This window comes from Perca fluviatilis, chromosome 21, assembly GCF_010015445.1.
Source record: "Perca fluviatilis chromosome 21, GENO_Pfluv_1.0, whole genome shotgun sequence".
NCBI classification, from domain to species: Eukaryota; Metazoa; Chordata; class Actinopteri; order Perciformes; family Percidae; genus Perca; species Perca fluviatilis.
This window is the reverse complement of record NC_053132.1, coordinates 9,781,854-9,802,097: the sequence shown is the minus strand read 5'-3', so window position 1 is coordinate 9,802,097 and position 20,244 is coordinate 9,781,854. Positions and strand designations below refer to the sequence as shown.

At 41.0% G+C, this 20,244-nt stretch overlaps 1 protein-coding gene across 2 annotated transcripts in view; it reads left to right on the top strand.

Moving 5' to 3' along the window:
• Positions 1-20,244, top strand: part of LOC120551692 (glutamate receptor ionotropic, NMDA 2C-like) — a 52,153-nt gene that overhangs the window by 8,724 nt on the left and 23,185 nt on the right. For both annotated transcript variants that reach the window (XM_039789198.1, XM_039789197.1), the window contains 7 exons: positions 1,669-2,026; positions 2,525-2,623; positions 12,083-12,148; positions 12,940-13,128; positions 13,860-14,200; positions 14,634-14,748; positions 19,927-20,138. In XM_039789198.1, coding sequence (XP_039645132.1) covers positions 1,685-2,026; positions 2,525-2,623; positions 12,083-12,148; positions 12,940-13,128; positions 13,860-14,200; positions 14,634-14,748; positions 19,927-20,138 — 1,364 coding nt within the window. In that variant the 5' untranslated portion in view covers positions 1,669-1,684. The remainder of the gene's footprint in view (positions 1-1,668; positions 2,027-2,524; positions 2,624-12,082; positions 12,149-12,939; positions 13,129-13,859; positions 14,201-14,633; positions 14,749-19,926; positions 20,139-20,244) is intronic.

Genomic DNA, 20,244 nt, shown 5'->3' with positions numbered 1-20,244 from the left:
GAAACTCTTCGAATCTGTTCCTTTTTTAGTTGCGTGGAGGGGGTTGTTTGTTTTTAATCTCCACCTAGCACAAGTGGGTGGTGGGTTAACGGCTGCACTGTGCTAACATCAAGACGTAATGATTCATTGGAGAGAGAAAAGGTGATCTCAGTGAGTCAAAACAAGCAATAGGATTTACAAGAGGCAAATAACATCCTTCTGCACTGCATAAACTCGCCGGAGATCTGCGTAAATCATATTTCCGATTTTGAGATTTTTTTTTTGTGTGCCCTCCAATAAATCCAGGTATATATGGACTTGATACCACAGCTAAAATGGCCAAATGTTAAAAATGTCACTATTTGCAGATGACACTGCTCAATATATTGCTATTACAGAATTCAGTTTTACAAGAGGAAAATGTGAAACATCATTTACGTTTTGCGAAACCCAAATATCTTCAGCAAAATGTCTTTGAAAAGGTGAAACCTAACATCATCCACAAAACATAAATGCTTAACAACAATACCAACAACAACAACACAGATCTGTGAAGTAATCCTTAATAAAGGCAGCTCCATGTCCATTATAACCCTTTATAAATTAAAGGTTAATCTATCAGAAGCATCTAATAACATCAGAGTTGGTTTTTAGGGGGAAAAAAAAAAAAGGAGGAAAAAAAGAGGGGATTAGGGGGGGGGGTTGTGGGGGGGGGGGGGGGGGGGGAGAGGTGGGACACATTTAACCCAGTGTTGCTTTGAAAGCAGCTTTGAATCAAAGCTGGGAGGTGTTGTTAATTATCAGGGTGTCTCTGATGGCCCCAGATGAGACCGACACTCCATATAAAACCCCTTCCAAATATGTGTGAGATCTTGCTATAAGAAAGCCCACCTTCCTTTATCAAAGCTTCAAAGGTATTGATTCAATAAGGAAGAGCATCAAACAGCCAACATTTTAATGAAAAATGCAAATGCAAATGTAATAGATAGAGTCCAGTGAGTTGTATGAGGTGTTTATTATAGCAGTAAACCATTTTTAAAGATTAGGGTTACTGAGACATTAAACTCATATATATATATATATATATATATATATATGAGTTTAATGTCTCAGTAACCCTAATATATATATAAGCTTATATATATATATATATATATATATATATATATATATATATATATATATATAGCTTTTTCACTCCTTGTATTGCTGTGGATATGCCGATGACATCACCCCACTTGGTGAGAGGCTGGCTGAAGTAATGTCATGTAATGTAATCCTAGTGATGAGGGTCAAGGACCTGTGTGACAGTTTTGGCATCTTGCTTGCAGTCTGTGTGTGCGTTTGTGCTGAATCAGAGATGTGTAGAGATGAAGAGGTGATTACAGTCATGACACTGGGGGCTGGATTATGGAGGATTACTTGCATGCATACTTGCACACACTGACACACCCACACACACAGTTTAACACATGACACGAGTCAAAATGCAGGGCTTATACTGTCATACAAAAGGGTCAGAGAGAGAGACAGATCAGGAGAGTGATATAAGGGATGAGTATGTATAGACAGACTATGATGAATTATGTCAAAAACATAATATAAGGAAAGCATCTTGTGTTTGACTGTTGCTCTCTTTCCTTTCATTCCCTCGTCCTCTCTCACACTTTTTCTACTTGTCCTTTCCAGGTAGTAGGCCACCAAAATGGCCATTCCCAGGGGACATCCTCCTCCGTCTCCTTGGCCTCCACTCTTCCTCCTGCTCCTCATCTCCTCCCCGCTCCCCCTGCAGGCCCGGCCACTCCTCCTCCACCCGTCCATAAACGTGGCGGTGGTGTTCAGTGGCTCCAGTTACCAGAATGAGGTCAGAGGTCGTCTCAGCGGGGAAAACTTTGTTGACCTGCCTATTGTTGTCAGCCCAGTGACCGTGCTGGTCAATGACACCAACCCCCGCGACCTGCTGACACGCCTCTGTGATACCATGGCAACGGAGAGGCTGCACGGCGTAGTGTTTGAGGATGATGTGGGCTCTGGTGCAGACACACAGGTGATTTATGCATTTTTAGGCTTTCTGATAAAACACCCTCTCCAGAGTCCTGGTGTTCAGTCACCCACATCCGTGTTTTCTAAAGTTGCACAAGGCAACATGTTTATGTAAAATAGCACCTGTTCTGTCAGCTTAAACCAAAAAGTGGGTTGCAAAAACGAACTAATTGAAATGCCAAGCATGTACATCTTTGCTCAAATTAAATTATGGTGTTGATATGGTTTCTGATTGTAAAGGGAGAAGTTGTAACACCAAATCGTGAAAGCGAAATGTAAACAGTGCTCAAAGTACTGTCACTTAAAATACATTTTACTTGACTGTAAAATTACTTGTGCACAAATCTGAATTTAGAATGTAATTGAATTTTAGGTAACTGTACAACCTGATCACAATAGTGCTGCACTATTAAACTAAAACAAAAACAAAATAGTGCTGCACTATCACTGGTGCAAACAAACTTCTTTCGGCGATCACTGAATCTGTCTGTTTTGTTTTAAGGTGGCAGAAGTGGCACAGATCCTGGACTTCCTCTCCACTCAGACAGCTCTACCAATCGTAGGCATCAGTGGCGGCTCTGCAGTTGTCATACCATACAAGGTACTGTCAAAATAATGAGCGATCTCTTCAGCATTGGTCCATCACCACCCTAGAGCTTGAACCGGGGCTAGAGTAGTCTGCGTTCTTGCTATGCCACAGTAATTACACAAAAAAAATGCATTTTGTGTCCCAGAGGTGTTGCTATAACGTGTCGCAAACAGCATAATAAGCAATTTCGGAAGCAAGATTCTAGTAATAAAATTAACAACAACCTGTAATGTAGACCCTGTCAGCAGCAGCACCACCAGCTCACAGCCTCCTGTCTTAGTCAGAACTCTTCTACACCGTCGTCATTCAGCTTAAAACAACTTACGTAGGTCAGAGCGGTGAAACCTACTTAGGCGAGCAATTCGCTGCATGCAAATATTTGGATATGAGCAATACAGATGGGTGAATTATCAGCGATGACTGCAGCCATCGACCCTCATCAGCTCCTCTAATCCCTAGCTGGGAAAAGTCTGAGTTGTGGGAAGGGAAACTTTGCGAGGGGAGACAAGTGCTGTGGGCGATCTACGCCTCAATCAATCATCCCGGCGCGCTTGAAGAGCAGCAGGTTTTTCCTGCTATGATTTAGGATGTATCTCATTGATGAATAGAGATGGAGAGCTGTGAGCTGTGTAGATTGTAAAGAGGAGATTGATGACATCAGACAGATTCTTAATCTATACTTTACTTTTGAGTTGCAAAATGGTTTCATTCCTTCTTCCTCTCACGCTCCATGCTTTCCGCCTGTCTTCCCATCCTTCCTTTAATTGCTTAAATGTCATCAACACCTTGTATTTATAGAGCCAACTCTCACACATAAAAACACACATGCAAATGAACACCCTCACATATTAGAGCGCATTCCTACAACGTATCCACCACAGGAAGCATCCAAAACAAGCTGCAATTTGTAGCATGTGGCTGCTAGTGTTGGATTTTACCACCGGGCAACATTTTGTAAACCAAAGCATATTGTATTTATCACTTCCTGTTAATCAAAAGGTATCTGCAGATGTCACGTCATAGATGGGTATTAAACAGGAGGATTGGTAGCTGCAGGAGGGTGATTGATATGCTGTATTTTGATGAAGGAGCGGGAAAGGCAGAGTGAGTGAGAAAGAGACAGAGAGATGAGAAAGACGCTTCGATGGAGCTTGGCTGACAGCTGCCTGAAGGCAATGTTTTACTGTCTCACAGAGACGTCTCCCTTCCCTCTTTCATGAGTGAAATAGTCATAGTCTTGTTTCTCCACCTTTTTCTTTCCTTTTCCATTTTTGTCTTCCCACTCTCTGTCCACTTTTCACCTTGTCTCATTTCCCCCTCATTTCCATATTTGCAACAATACAAGTCTCTCTATCCCTCCAGTTTCACCATCTTTCCCTCCATCACCTTTACTCTTTGACACATTTCAATCCAGTTTTTTGGGGCTCCGTTGTGCGTTGGCTGAATCCATTAAGGCTGTGGTGAAGGGAGAGGCATGTTCTCTTCTCTGCTCTTTCTGAGCTCCAGGACCCCATTAAACTGTTAATTAGACCCTTCAGGAGGTTGAGGCCTCCCATAGCTCTCATCATTCACGCAAATATCCAAACCATTCACTCTTCTTTCCTTTATTTTTCTGTTTTGCATAACCTCCCTCTTCCCCCTACCAGTCGCTGCTTCATCTTAAAATTGGCAAGGACGTTTTCGTATTTACCCCAGAAGTGCTTTTGGCATTTCTGTGTAAAATCTCTGAGCCTCCAAAATATTTGGGGCAAAGTTTGTCAGATATCAACAATCTCTGGTTTTTAATTTGCAGAGTTCATCGTGGCAGGTTCAGTCTGGGTTATTTAACCTCTCTGCTTGACAGCATCAAAAGACAAACGCACAGATGGGACTTTATATCTCATATTGAGCGACCGTTTGTCTGACGAACCCAAAGTGCTGAGTGACAGTTCTCTATATAGCACAAAGAGTACCAGCACTCTCCTCTGAGGCCTGCCTGTTGAAGGCCTCATTCAGCCCTTCTCTTCACACTCCCCCTCAGTCTCTTTCTCTCTCTTATACACTCCTTTGTTGTCAGCAGCGAGAAAAAAGCTTGTCAGAGGTGTCTGGCACAATGGGACAGGTGGATTGGACGGCGAAAGACATATGTGTGAGTGCATGATTCTCTTCAGGGATAAAAGAGCTCAATAGTGCTTGATTATCAATAGCCTGATGACGATGAATATCTTTGATGACGGGTTTGAAAAGAAGCAGCACCCGCCCGAGCCTCCTATTTATGGTTCCTGTCTCAGTGATCTCTCTATTGCAAACAACAAGGAAGGATGGAATGAAACAAAGATGAAAAGATTGAAGGGAGGAGAGGAAGTGTGTCGTTTGTCAGATGGCGCACACACATCAAGCGAAGGCGAAGAGGAGGAAATGAGGGAGCGTGAGGAACGTTATTTTGCCTTTTAAAAAATAAATCAAAAAAGTATTTATTTGTGACCCATTTTAAGATTCCAGCATGTATGAATGCAGCCACAGACAGGCTCCAGAAGTTGGAAAGCATTGGCCATGGATATCTGTACCGTATTTCATGGCAGTGAAACAGTTGGATGACCGACATTGCCACTGAAAGAAAATACAGCAATAAATACAAAAAACACACATAGAGTTTATACACAGGTTGACGTCCTCATCAGGATCACCAAAACCATTACAAAGTTAGCAATGAAAAATCATTAGACAACCCGTCACATGCAGATAACAGCCCAAATTGTACAGTACTTAGAATAGAAGATCTCACACATGTTAGTGCCACTTCTTGGGAGGTAAAACCTGCAACCTGATGGAAGCCAATTCAACTCACTGTTTAAAGGCTGCTAGGAGTCTAATAAAATAATGTTCTGTGTAGCTATGACTTGATACGAGCGTCGAAGATCATTTAAACAGCCACCTGTGACTTTATGACACAACCCTTTCAAAACACACTGGACTATCTCAAAAACCGTTATCGCCAAGCTTAATTACGGCTGAGATTTTGAAAGGGGGCATATTGTAGATAAATGATTTTCACAGGACATATAAAAACATAATTGCTTTTGTAAAACCAGTTTACTGTTTAAGTACTTAAAAGGTGAAGTAAAAAAAAAAGTGAAATATTTTTGGAGAGAATAGATGCTAGATAGAATTAGCTAGAGATGACAATTTGTATCTATTATTGAGATAAGAGTAAATCTCTGTTTTTGAGGAAATACATGAATGTTTGATCACTCACCAACCACTTTTTTGTTCATTACAGTTACAAACATCAAATAATGAGTGATCGTGGTTGTAGACCATGATGAAGTCTGGAATAAACAAAGCCGACAGCTTTATGTGTTTGCCAGTAAACAGGAACAAAAGTGCCTTTTAAGTTTGCACATGATGATTTTTTGAAGCAAAGAAACTGTTGAGGTTGAGTATTCGAGCGCATAACATCATTTATTACAATTTGAAGCTGTCAGTAGAAGATTATATTCCAGGAGTTACAGTCTCAGTCCTGGCTGCAGTCTAAGGTCACACTCTGTTTGTGATATTGGACCGACGTGATCCAATGAGCTAGACGTGTCTCATTGGATCACAGTTTCTTTTTTGGGGGTTTGTTTCTGTGGCCAGACTAGTCTCGCATTGCCAGACCTTCCTCCACAGTGCTGCGGAGCACACAGCATTCCAGGATGGGAGAAAAACGTGCTTTGGTTTATGGGCAATTCTTTAAACCAATCATTCTTCGGAGCCGAAGCCGCTGTAAAACAGCCTCGGGAAGGAACTTGTTTTGGTGGAACGTGTGTACCTTCAAAAGTTGTTTTAGTCGTGCAACATAAAACTCAGATTGGACAGATAGTCTAGTTAGCTGTCTGGATTTACCCTGCAGAGATCTGAGGAGCAGTTAACCATTGTCCTCATAAATAGACCGGAGTTTAAAATTCCAACACAAAGAAAGCGAAAAGAAACGGACATCGGCAGAATTTCCTGCGGCACCGGAACAATCCTGGAAGTGGAACGTTGTTAGGGTTGGGTATGTTTTTTTTTTTTTTTGATTCCGGTGCTAAATCGATACTTTTAAAACGGTGCCGGTGCCTAAACGGTGCCTGAACCGGTACTTTTCAATAAAATAAAAAAAAGAAAAAAAAAAAAAAGGGTAGTAAACAACAGTCAGTGACTTGTTTATTGCTAAGGCCATGGTCAAAATTAAAGATTTAATAATAATGTAATAACTATAACAATAACTTATTTCACCAGTATATTGCTGTTGAACCCCAGATGGGAAAAGGGTATTTTACAATTACTGTGAATGCACCACGAGGCTACCTGTTTTAAGTGAATGCACCGTCTGTGTTGTTTAATTCCGACAATGGCAGCTGCAAGTGAACGCACCGTCTGTGTTTTTTAATTCCGACAACGGCAGCTGCGAGTGAAAGCACCGTCTGTGTTGTTTAATTCCGACCATATAAACATACTGTATATCTATGAATTCCGACAACGGCAGCTGCTGCGCTGACTGTTACATCCCGCTGTTGGAGTCCTCCACAGTGAAATACAGTCACACTTTACACTGTTTAACGTTAGCTGTCAGCATTTTACCGGTGTTTAATCCAGCTGCTAGCTAAAGGTAGGCTAACGTTACATGCTGTCAGGTGTAGTGTAAAGTCAAGCACCGAAATGAGGCACCGAAACTTTCGTTCTTATTCGGTCTTGTTACTACCGTTTACGTCGGCACCGGTTCCCTATTGGCACCGAGTTTCAGTACCCAACCCTAAACGTTGTGGATATAGACTATGGCCAGACTGACCCGCTTTCTCCATTTGTCCTTCTGTACTTCTGTCTCTTCTCTCCGCCCCCTCATTTCTGTCTCTCTTGGCTTCATGGTCCAGAAACCAGCAACTCCATAAACAGGTCATGAGAAGCCTAGATTCGCTGCACAGTTTTCCCACTGGAAACAGATTTTATCGCAGGGAATGAAAGCACGTTAACAAGCTTCACAGCATAGGTGGCCTAATAATTTTAATAAGGTAGTCAGTCAAACTACTAATGCTGAAGTGTCGAGTGTCAAAACAGAAGTACATTGTTAGTGGAGTGTTGATTTCATATCCAGGGGGATGTTTCCCTCCACGGTTGAACTTTTTTTTTTTGCACTTTTGCCAACATATTGAGGACACGAAATGTTTAATTTACCACAATAGAGCAACGTTATCTGTTAAAACTGTGTTGACATATTACAAATGCATTTACCAACACTACAAATGAGATTGTCTATTTAAAGGGTCAGTTCACCCAATTGCAAAAAATAACTAAATGTGTGCACTACAAATAAAAACTAATGTACAGCCAAGAATACTAACTATTCTGAGTATAATGTATGAAACAAAAGCTTAGTGGCATCATTTATCTGTTTTCTGATGTTTGTGCAAAACTCAATGAGGAGAAAATTAACTATTAAGTGTAAAATATAAAGAAAACTAAATTGTGCAGGAGGGTTTCTGACATTTAAATTGGCAGTGTGGCAGCTGGTGTGGCTATCACAGGTCTAATGACATAAAACTAAGATGATGAACATGGTAAACATTGTACCTGCTAAACATCAGCATTGTTGTTTTGAGCTGTTAGCATTTGGCTCAAAGTTCCACTGTGCCTCAGGGTTCGAAGTAAAATGAAACCTCTTCCTGCAGTCAACCCTCTCCCCTCTCTGTTGCAAGGGCACATGCATGTGCAGAACAGCCAATGGGAACGCTCTCCCTATATTTGATATATTTCATTCTCAGACCACTTGCATTACAATAAACTGAAGGATTATGATGATTTTTTTGCCTTACCAAAAACGAATTGCCTACCACAGCTTTAACGTCATAGAGGTGGAATACAAATTTGTCGAAGGGCCCCTTTAAATTTAATGTAGAAATACAGTAGTGTATAAATAATTACATTAAAAATGTCCCCTAATTAAAATTTACCAATGTGTAATCAAGTCAAGTCATTATGCAGCATAACCCCTTTCAGTATATACTGTACAGTATTCATATTATTGGATTATTACTGTTGTAGTTGATTGAGATGATGTGTAAGTACTTTATATACTGCTGCTGGCTTTGTATGCAAAACCTCAACGTGCAAAGTAACTACAGCGGTCAGAAAAATGTAGTGAAGTAAAAAAGTATAATATTTACTACTGAAATGTAGTGGAGTAGAAGTATTACATAACAGAAAAAATGGTAATAATGAAACTAAAGCTTGAGAAAATGTACTTTCCACCGCTGGAGATGGAAGCTTCCATATGTATAAGCTTTACGAAGAAAGAATGACATATTCTGTACATGTGTAGATGTATCGGGTCCATATGATTTGAGTGAGCATTTGTGTGAGCGAGCGACCCAGACCGGTCTCTCCGCTGACGGGGGAGGTACGGCTTAGAGCTCTCCCCGTGGGAGGAGACGAGTGTGTGAGCAACCACCATGTCCACCGTCCTCCTGTCACATTACCATACGCTCCTGCAGTAGGACTGCTAATTACGTCTGTGTGACAGCCGGACTGCCAAGGTGGTGAGAACAAGACGGCTGGGAAGTGGAGGACGAGAGGGGGGGAGGGTGAACTCTGTCTTCTCACGTGAGCGTGTGAGTGTGAGAGTTGGACAAGGAAAATAAGGTCATTTTGTTGTAAATCTTGATTGATTTCACTGTGTAAGGGGAGAGGGGATGTCTTTCCATCACATTTGCTTCTGAGTTTGTTTGACTTTTCACAATTTAAGATGCTGCTAATTGGATGATGAACTTGATGAACACGTATTGGCCCCAGGGAGGTCACTACATTATTTGTGTGTTTAATAGCTCAGACAAAACTAATTGGATTATAATTACACTTCTTCACATGTGCACCTCACCACTCCTCCGTCATATCACATGAAATCGGACACTATAGTTAACAAGGGCTGCCAATCCAGAGACGTTTTTTTATTTATTCAGTGACAGCCTGACATGGTTGTGCACTGCTATTTATATAGCTATTCTGGTGGAAGCCCAGTCAGTGGTCTGACTTTCAGCCTCCAGAGGTGAGTCTCAAACAAAACTGGTAAAATTGATTGAAGGAGAGTCTAGTTGTGATATTCCTGTGGTATTCCTCGGGCTGCACAGCTCTCTTGGGCTTTGCAGAGCCTCTGAGGTGTGGGAGAGAGGGAAGAGCAAAAGGAAGGAGATATGACAGTTAGTCACCTCTGAGACGAGAACAGACTGAGAAGATCGGAGACGTGGTCCCAAATGGGACTTGGCAGTTTAACACTACTCTCTCTCTCTCTCTCTGTGTCCCTTTCTCTCTCTCACTCTCCATGCATGTGTTTCACTGTATTTTAAGATTCCCCAGTCTTCCTGTCCCTACTTAGTGCAGGATGCTGCTGTACAGTTTACAGATATAAAAAAGATACCACATTACCCTGATATTTGCCTTCTTGCACCAGCTCGCAGTCTGGTATTGAATCAAATTCAGAATATTACTACTTGTATTAAAGCCATGCATGGTATTGCACCTGCTTACATCACAGGTCCACTTATGCCCTTCAGCACTTAGATCTTCCATCCACGCTCTGTTAATACACAGTCCAATCTAAAAGAAAAAAAGGCAGGGACAGGGCGTCCAGACTGTGGAACAATTTCATTTAAATTTGTAAACTTTTAGTTTCTAGTTTTGCGGCTAGTTCACACCTGAATGTAGTTGTTTGTGTGTCCTGTGCATCTGCCCATGAAACATGGTTGTGGTAATTTGGAGGCCAAAAACTGTCTAGACCTGTCTAGCCCTAGGCTGAATTTTGTTGACAGACATACAACCAGTAGGCAATTTTTAAGAGATCCAAGACAAAACTGACAGAAGGGCACAATTACAAATCTGTCTGCTACTTCAGCACCATGGACAGCGCCATGAATTTAACAATACACAGTAAGGTCCATGGCTACGGATATTTCAGAGCCATGGTAGGAGCCATTAGATGAAGTATCGATTAGTCAACAAGGGGGATGGCCTTCGCCTGTTGTATACAACCATTCTTTCAACAGCTTTTAAATGACTACATTTTTTTACATTGAAACGTAGTAATTTAAAGGCTGTTGAAACAACACTTATAAGTAACCTAAATGTGTAAAAGAAAGTGTTGAATTACATCCAAATTTGACCCAGTTTTGTCAGAGATGTCTAAATATCTCCTCTCCTGCAAATCACCAAATCATTGCTTGGAATATACCTGTTACTCCTGACACAAATGTGTTGTGTTGCTAGCTGACTTCTCAGTTATATATATAGGATTAGGGTTATATTTATATATAAATGTGTTATATGTAAAATATCTTTTCTTCTCTATCAGTTGATTATTTCTGCTCTTTGTGTCTATATCCAGTCCCTCTTACACTCTTCAATAGTCCTCTCATCCCTATAGCCTACTTTATTTGAATGCTATTTGAAGGACGTGGGTTCAGCGGGCTCTAGTAACGTCCATCTTATCTGTCAACACACAGCGTGCAGGTATGCAAATGTATGCTAACAGACACACACACTTGCATACTTTGGACCACCCCTTCTTGACAGAAAGAGAGCAGCAGGACGGATAATCGCAGATTGGAGACACTTGTACCCGATCGGGGCACAATATGGACAATCAAAGCTCTATCGTTGAATGTGAGCGACTACAGAGGTGGAACCTGTAACAAATATTCATGACAAACCTTTCCACATTACTGCATCTTCTGTGTTGTATCTATTACTCCAAATTTGTAATGCTTTATTGTTTATATTTAACTTTCCAATTATGCTTTTTAGGACATTGCAAAGTGAAGATTAAATATTTCATTAAGCTATATCAAGTGCCCTATGCCAAGCAGAGCACCTAAAATTAAGTCCTTTCTTTTTTCCCCATTTGTCACTTCTCATCAAATTAATTGGATTTAGAAGTCTGTTCCACTGTCATGACTTTCAACAGTGATAGTATGCTGATTGTACAAGAGGACAAATTCTTAAAATGCAGTGTCCTAGTTGTCGTGAAGTTTTATCCAAATTTAATTGTTCCGCAGCAGTAACAATGTCAAAGGTGCTGCTAAAATGAAGAGCAGCAGACAAAAAACCTTGCATCAATTTGCTTCTGTTGTGGCACAAAAGTTCACCGCTGTGTAGATGTTCATTTGGTGATTTATTCAAGATATTCAGCACTTGTGATACAACTTTCAGAAGTGCATGTTTGACACTCTTATAAAATACAATGTTTTTTCCACCTTTTTAAAAGAAATGGATCGGCAATTGGGCATCATGGTATTATTTGAATAAAGAATAAAACTGTACTTCATCGTCAAGAAACCGCTTCAAACCCCTGACGGCAAACATTCACCATGCTGAGGCGTCTTTGAGCAAAACCATCTCCAGAGATGCTGTTGCGTCACTCACCTTTCACCCCATTAAGGTTTTTCCCAGCTGAATCTTTAAATGGGAATCTCTTACTCTTTACAGGCTGAGGGATCCTCCTTCCTGCAGATGGGAGTGTCTCTGGAGCAGCAGATTGTCTGCATGTTTAAGGTACAGCATAGCATGTATCTAACCTCATTTGAACATAATATTTTGGGGATTGAAATCTAGGTTTTCATACCAAAATGTTACAGGGTCAAGCCTGACAACTGGGACCTCTCAGGCTGATTAACACCATGTAGGGACAACAATCAGCGGGATATCACTGATCTGAAGTTCTGGCCCGATTTCCACAAACTATTACAATCTCTAATTCTCATGAGATCAGAGAGCTTAATGTCACTGATGTTTTGGGAGTCAAACAGATAATCTCATTTCCGTCCAATTTTTCACCATTATTGCGTGGGAGCATTTCTACAACTGAGGAATATGCAGTGTGAAATTGACAGATGCATTTGTGATGAAATGCGTTTTATTTTTTTTATTTTTTATCAGGTAGGATAATAAAAGCTTTCTAGTTTGTTCCTGTCATTACTGATGTGGTCAAACCCCACATTAGACTCCATACATCTTTAGAGTGAAATATAGAACAGAGGAATTATTACCAACAGTTAAATAAGAAGATTGATACCACTTATGTCCACATATAACAAAATCTGCCATGAGCACCTCTAAAGCTCACTATATAACAGTATATAAAAACACAACAACTTCCTGTCTCTGGTCTTTACAGTAAACTAAGCTAAGCTAACCGCCTGGTGATTTAAGCTACATATTTACCATACAGATGTGAGAGTACTGATTATCTCATCATCAGTCCTTCACAATTTTATATTTGCAATCATTCTTAAATCCCACATTTTATAACCTCTTATTTATATACATCCATACATCCGTTTCAGATCATGGAGGAGTATGACTGGGGCGAGTTTGCAGTGATCACCAGCTTGCTGCCAGGCTACGACACCTTCGTGGATATAGTTCAGTCCTATACAGATACCTCCTATTTCCTGTGGAATCTACAGGATATCTTGTCTCTAGAAATGTCTGTCGGGTCAAATGATGGGAGGACGAAGCGCATGCTGCAGCAGGTACAATGAGATATATACAAATCCCAGATTGGGTTGCACAAGCTACTCCTAAATTCATCACTTAATTTGTGTTTAAAGTTAAAACCTTACTAGTTTCAAACCAGCACTTTACTAAATGAGGTTGCACCACCACCAAAGTAGCATTAGCTGTAACATAACTGCCAATATAACAGTTTTTGCGTGCTGTTAATATTTATTAAATGTAGGAATGATTTATTATATTGATATCTACATGGACAAATGTGTGTTCATGCAGTTTAGAGTGACTGGGAAATAGGCGTATCTGATTAACGTTATACTAACCAAACCTGCCAAACGTTGACAGAAAGAAAAAAAGAAAGCATGTTGATGAAATGTCAGATCAGAGATGTCCACCATATTCCCTACCTATTTTACTTTTCCGTCCAAACAGGTAATATGTTAGCAAGCTAATATTAGCTGCATCGTTTTTTTTCAGTTACAACAGTCATACTGGCAGTTACTGGGTCTAAACAATTAGGATCAACTAATGTCCATGTAAGAACTAGTCTGTGCAATGCAATCTTTCAATTTAGTTTTTTTTAATGGTGTCACTTTAACTTTGTAAAGCCTAAATCTCCACTTAGCAAAAACTTTGCAAGCAGGTTGAAGTTTATTGGAGGAACATCTGGTGCTACAGGCTCTTTAAGACCTACAGCAGTGCCGCATGTTCAGGATGTTATCTCTCTGACAGACTTATTTTCTGTCTGCAGGTGGACTCTCAGGTCCTGATGGCGTATTGCTCCTATGAGGAGGCACAGTACTTGTTTCAACAGGCAGCTGAGGTGGGTCTGCTGGGGCCAGGCTACATCTGGATCCTCACCAGTCAGGCCGTGGGCAACCCCGACAGCCCTCCACCTGACAGCTTCCCTGTCGGTGTTATTGGTGTGATTACGGACCAGGGGAGAAAGAGCTTGCGGCAGAGGGTGAGGGAGGGTGTCGCTATTGTAGCTAAAGGGGCTGAGAGCTTCCAGAAGCAGTACGGGTTTATTCCTGAGGGACATGGTGACTGCAACAAACCTGCTAAACACTCAGACAACAATACTCTGTTCAGGTGAGTCACACTTTTGTCAGTAACACAATTCCTTTTAGTGATCATTACTGATGCAGCTTCAGCTACACGGCATAAAGTGAAAGTATGTTCTACCTCTTTTTCATATGTTCTGAAATGCAAATTGACCTGTATTCATTATTCACAGCCCCAGTCTGTCAAGGATGTAAACCTTAACAGACAGCGAACTCACTCAGTAGGAACACTTTGGCCTCCACCAATCAGCTGCCTCTTCCATCCTCTAATGAGCTACTTCCAGTCTCCTATGTTAGATTAAGCTCTCCAGGGGAGCTTTAGGTTTAATTAGGAGGTGATCATTGTGTGTGTTTGTTTATCTGTGTTAATAATTATGCAAATTCTCGAGTGATGTAGAATCAAAGTCCTTGATTGCACGCTACATACTTTTGTATAACTTTATGTTTCTGTGGGTTTGCAGACACATGCTGAATGTGACGTGGGAAAGGAAAGATCTGTCATTCAACAACCAAGGCTTCCTCTCCAATCCTTCCATGGTCATTATCGCTCTGGACCGGGATAGACTCTGGGACAAGGTACTGGGCACCAGAAACTGGAACACAAAAACATGTGGGCACTAATGGCACAGAACCAATTGTCCTTTTACGTGCCCATATACTGCATACGGAGGACTGAGACACATTATGGAATCACAGGTTACTAAGGCTGCGAGTGTTTTATGGACAATGAAAATAACTTATATTTTTAGTGTCAGGCTAGTTTTTTGGGAACAGGTTAAAGAGAACCTTATTATTGTTGTGAGTGTGTTAACAACAGCTGTTGGCCATGTAGTCTGTGTTTGGATCTATCTCAATTTGTATGCGTAATGCTGTTGTTCCTGTATATAAAAGGCCAAATGTAGATGAGAGGTGTCATTTTGACATCCTGAGCGAAACACTGAACCACAATTGCTCCCAATGTTTTTTTTTTTATATTTTTTTATTTTTTGCAAATTTACACCGAATTACCGATTAGCAGTTCCTGTTTACAATGTACATGGATGTACAAACAACTGTAACTTGATTACAGAAAAAATCTAAAACACAATTGTTGATTTTCAAGCAAGTTCTGGAGTTTTAAGGAGCGTGTTTTCCTCTATGATCTCTAAGCGGATTTCTGGACTTTAGTTGCGATAGACATCAGAGATAATAAGGTGTATAATGTCTGTGTGTTCATATTTGACTGAATTATGAGGCAGAGAAGGATATTTTTGTATGTAAGTTACGTCAATCAGACACTAATGGTTTTTAAGTATCTTAATTGCCTCAGTGAGTTGTGTGTCACATCCACTGCTGCAGCTCCAACTGTGCTGGCCATGTTGGTAAAATTGTCAAATCAGTGGGGCAACCTTCAAAACAGTGTCTTTCTGTTGGTTTTAGAACACCAGCATGCACTCTTTCACCTCACACAGTATCTTTACCTCACGTCTCTCCCTCTGCAGCCCCTCTTCAACCCCCCACCACACAGTTTAAAAACATATAGGGCCCTATTTTAACGATCTGAAACGCAAGTATCAAACTTGAAACGCAAGTAGCTTTGTGGGCGGATCTCGGGCGCTGTTGCTATTATACCGGCGGGATAAATGAGTCCTCTAATATTTCCTCATTTATTTCAATACATCCATGATTCATGGAAATGTTGTGTAAAACACAACAAGCCACAAAGAATGCTGCGACTTTTTGAGGACTGTACTGTAAAGTGCCTCCTGACCTATCCAAACACCTGAAGTGCATTTTCAGTAATATTTTCCCTTGTAATTATGTATGGTTTGCAAAAATAGGAACTGCTGCATCCTTGTAGATGAGGGAAGCAAACGCACACGCTACATTATGGCCAAGCATGCGCCAATAAAATAGCATCTGAATAACTCGCTACTCACTTTAGACTAGCGCCACTGACTTTAGACCAGGTTTTTCCTGGTCAGTGGCGGAATTGTTTTCTGAAACTGCAAAATAGCACCAGGGAACGTTTGCGCCGGAACACGCCTCCTCTTTTCGCTGAACCGCCCCCCTGCAGCGCAAATACATTCCCTAATTTACCGACGTGCGTCTGTGGGGGGAAAAGTCCGCTGTGCGTCGGGTGCAAAATAGGAATGATACATGCGTCGGTGTACAAAGGCAATTGCGCTGAGTGCAAGATAGGGCCCATAATCTGACTGGATGCAGCAAGTGTATGCCTGTTGCATTGGAGATGCCAAGATTCATTTAGGAAGAAGCTGAAAATAAAAGGCTGGTTGAGGGAAAGTGGCTACATTAAAAATTGAATCACCATCACCAACAGATGATATTTGAATGTGTGTGAAAGTGTAGGGCTAATTTTAAATCAATAAGTTCTGCTTGTTTTCTGTTGAATAATTATTCACTTCTCTTACTCCTTGCAATTTTCACACACACACACACACACACACACACACACACACACACACACACACACACACACACACACACACACACACACACACACACACACACACACTTCAAAGCCCGAGGGGTGTATTGAAAAAGTCCTGCTAAACAGAGAGACCTGAACCTAATCTCACAGCTACAGTTGAACTCATTTATTTCTGGTCTAGAAAGAGCAACCTACTTTATCAATGTCACCTTCTGGCTGGTGTGTATGTATGTGTGTGTTTGAACACAGACATGCAATTGTGCTAAAGTGGGGTTTGGGTTGTATGTGTATGTGTATGTATGTGTATGTGTATGTGTAGCACTTAAAGTTGCACTTGTGCAGCCAACACAAGATCAATTCCTCATGTCCTCAGAGTCAGGTGTGGTTTAGATGTACTGCTGTTGTTCACACACTATCGACAACAACACAGCACTTGTCTCAAGTGTCTAAATTCTTCTTCACTCTGTCCTCATTACAACCTGGTCTCTTATTACTTGTTCTTCCCCCTCCTCACGTCATGTAGCTCGTCTGTAATAGTGACAGGTGTTGGTGTTCTTGCTCTTTTCAATTCAATTCAAATGTGACACCCTGACAGTTTAAGATGATGTTGTTCCTTAGCATTGTTTGAAGGCTGCTGCTGGGTAACATTTTGGGAAGGAAAGACCCCTTTCTTTGCTGAGCCCCTCTGCTATACTTCATTTTCTCGCTTCTCTTCTTTCCTGTTCTTCTCATCTCTATTCTTTCACCTGTGGAATCCAATTGAATAAAGATACGTTAAAAAGGTTAAGGATGCAATAATCAATGTTTTTATAAGATCAATGATTATGTACAATGTAGTCTATATCCACAATCTTCCACCGGGATTGCCCCGTTGCCGCCAGAAATTCCGCCGTATGTAAATTTTTTGGACAACGGTTTTCCGCTTCCTTTTTGTTGGAATTCTATGAATGAGGACTATGGTAAACTGCTCCTCAGATCTCTGCAGGGTAAATCCAGACATCTAGCTAGACTATCGGTCCAATCTGAGTTTTCTGTTGCACAACTAAAACAACTTTTGAACGTTCACTTTCCACCAAAACAAGTTCCTTCCAGAGGCTATTATTTCCAGCAGCACCTGGGCTCCATGCAGCGGAGATGATTTTGATTGGTTTAAAGAAATGCCAATAAACTAGCCAGACCCTCCTCTGCAGCTCCGCAGCATTGTGGAGGAAGGTCTGGCAAAAGGAGACAATGTACAATGTTAATGTAGCTGATTTTAGCCAAAAGCACCAAACAACAAGCAAATTTAGCGACCAGTTGTTGAACATAGTGTATCATCTAGGAGCTAGATATTTGTCGCAGAAGTTGGTGGAGACCAAAGACAGAGCTAAAAAGAGAGTGACTATTGGACTTGGACAGAAACACAACTCCAAATAAATGTCAATGTTGCTCCAATGTCTGTTGGATTTGTAAATTGACAACTGTTTTAGGAGGAAACAACTGACTCATGAGGCATTACATTTTACCTTACATTACAATCATGGTATGACAGAAGCTTCTTCCCAAGGTGACTTACAATTAGTGCATTCAAACCACATAGGAACAATAACCACAAGCATGTTCAGTGAAACAGTAAAAGTGCTTAGAGATGTATTTGCTAGAAACGGTTGTAATCTGAAATGGTGGATTTTTTGCCTATGGCGTGAGATGGGCAGTGACTCTGCTGTCCCAACTTCAGTGGGGAGCTCATTCCACCACTGAGAAGAGCCTTGACCAAGGCTAGCGACCACAGGGGTCTCTGACTAATGGCTCCCTTTGCTGCCCTGTAGGCCAGCATGTACCAGATGCACCAGAGTTTTGAACTGGATGTGGGCAGCAGAAGAGGAGTGGTTCATTCATTCAGGTCTGATGAGACCATGACGTAATGGCAGCATCTGTAATAAGACATATTTATACATTTGAGTAAATCAAGTTTAAGTCTATAAATCCTTTGATTTCAAGCATTAGTATGACATCCATCAAAAGAAAAGCAGCTGTATACTTCCAGGTAGAGCGCTACATTATTTTTGAATTGGCTGCCCTGGGAAGAAGTTTCACATCTAATGAAAGATTCAATAATCCATTTACTTTGATTTCTAACATGAAGTATTGGGAAATTTCCAAGATCCTCATACTGTGATTGTATCCAATAATCAATAACAGTTTTGGCACGTCCCAACCGTGTGAGAATGACAGAGCTTATGCTTAAGATGCTCCATGAGAGGATGAGACATCCCATAAAAGACAGATTGAATTGATTGATCTTCACAAAGCATCTCTGCGATGCTATCATTCACAGATTGTGAAGAGAAACAAATCACCGTCTTGCACATCATACTGTACCTTCATGCAGATTTTAAATCATCCATGTATGATGAAGGAAGAACGTTAGTATGAGCGAGCAGAACAGATCAAGAGTTGGTATGAAAAAGAAGTCTCATTAAAGCTGTGAGGGAGCAAGTTTCACGTGCAGTAAGTCAGCGCTGGCTGAGCTCAGTATGGCTCATTAGTTTGGGTTGATATGACAAATAGTCCTGGCTCTCACAGAGAGGGTTTCATGGAGTTTAGTGCCGACATCGATGGGATTATTCATTGCGTGATGTGACATTTTACAGCAATTCTGTTCTGAAGTGGCTCCCTGTGACATACATTTTTTTTCAATACACTGTTTATTTTTTTCAATAGTCACCTCGCTACAGTCTCTCTGTGTCTGTCAGTGTATCTGGCGATTCCAGCTAGTTCAGCAAGCTTTTTTCCCCCCAATATTAAAGCAGTTCTACAAAAGCAGCAAATATAAACCCGCAAGGACATAAAAACACAGATAATAAATAGCACTAATCACTTGAACAGTTCCCATTCATGAACAGTAACATTTCAATTTATTTATTAAGGTGAAAACAAGAAAATGAATAATTAAATAATCAGTCAACAAAATGAACACAGATTGAAGGCAACACATGCTGGGATGTATTATTAATGTGATACAGTTGGCTTGCTCTTTGTTTTATATTCTTGCTTTTTTTTAAATGTAACTCAATTAAACTCAAACACTTTTAAGTCTCCTTATTCATGCATTAATGAACTCTACTCTTCTTTCATCTTTGAACCCTCTTCAGCCAGGTCAGCACATGCAAATGTCCTCTTTGTAAAATAAAAAAAAAAATCATTCATCCTGTGAAGTACTGTACGATAAGACAGGACAGGTGAAGAGAGAAGGGGTTGATATGCAGAGAAGGTCAAAGCTGAGATTCAAACATGTGTGCAGGATAATACTGACTTATTTATCTCTCGCCCTCCCTCTCCAGGTGGGTACGTACGCCCGAGGGATCCTTCAGGTTCGCTACCCGGTCTGGCCTCGATACGGCAGCTTCCTGGAACAGGTGTCTGATGACCGTCACTTGACTGTGGCCACGCTGGAGGAGCATCCCTTCGTCATGGTCGAGAATGTGGACCCGGGCACTGGTACATGTGTCCGGAACACGGTGCCCTGCAGGCGGCAGTCCAATCAAACAGAGAGGTACACACAGCAACGCAAACACATGTACAGCTTGTTACATGTGCACAAATATGTAAATGTAAGCATAAATATTCAACACAGATAGGGCTGGGTATTAAACCCCAAT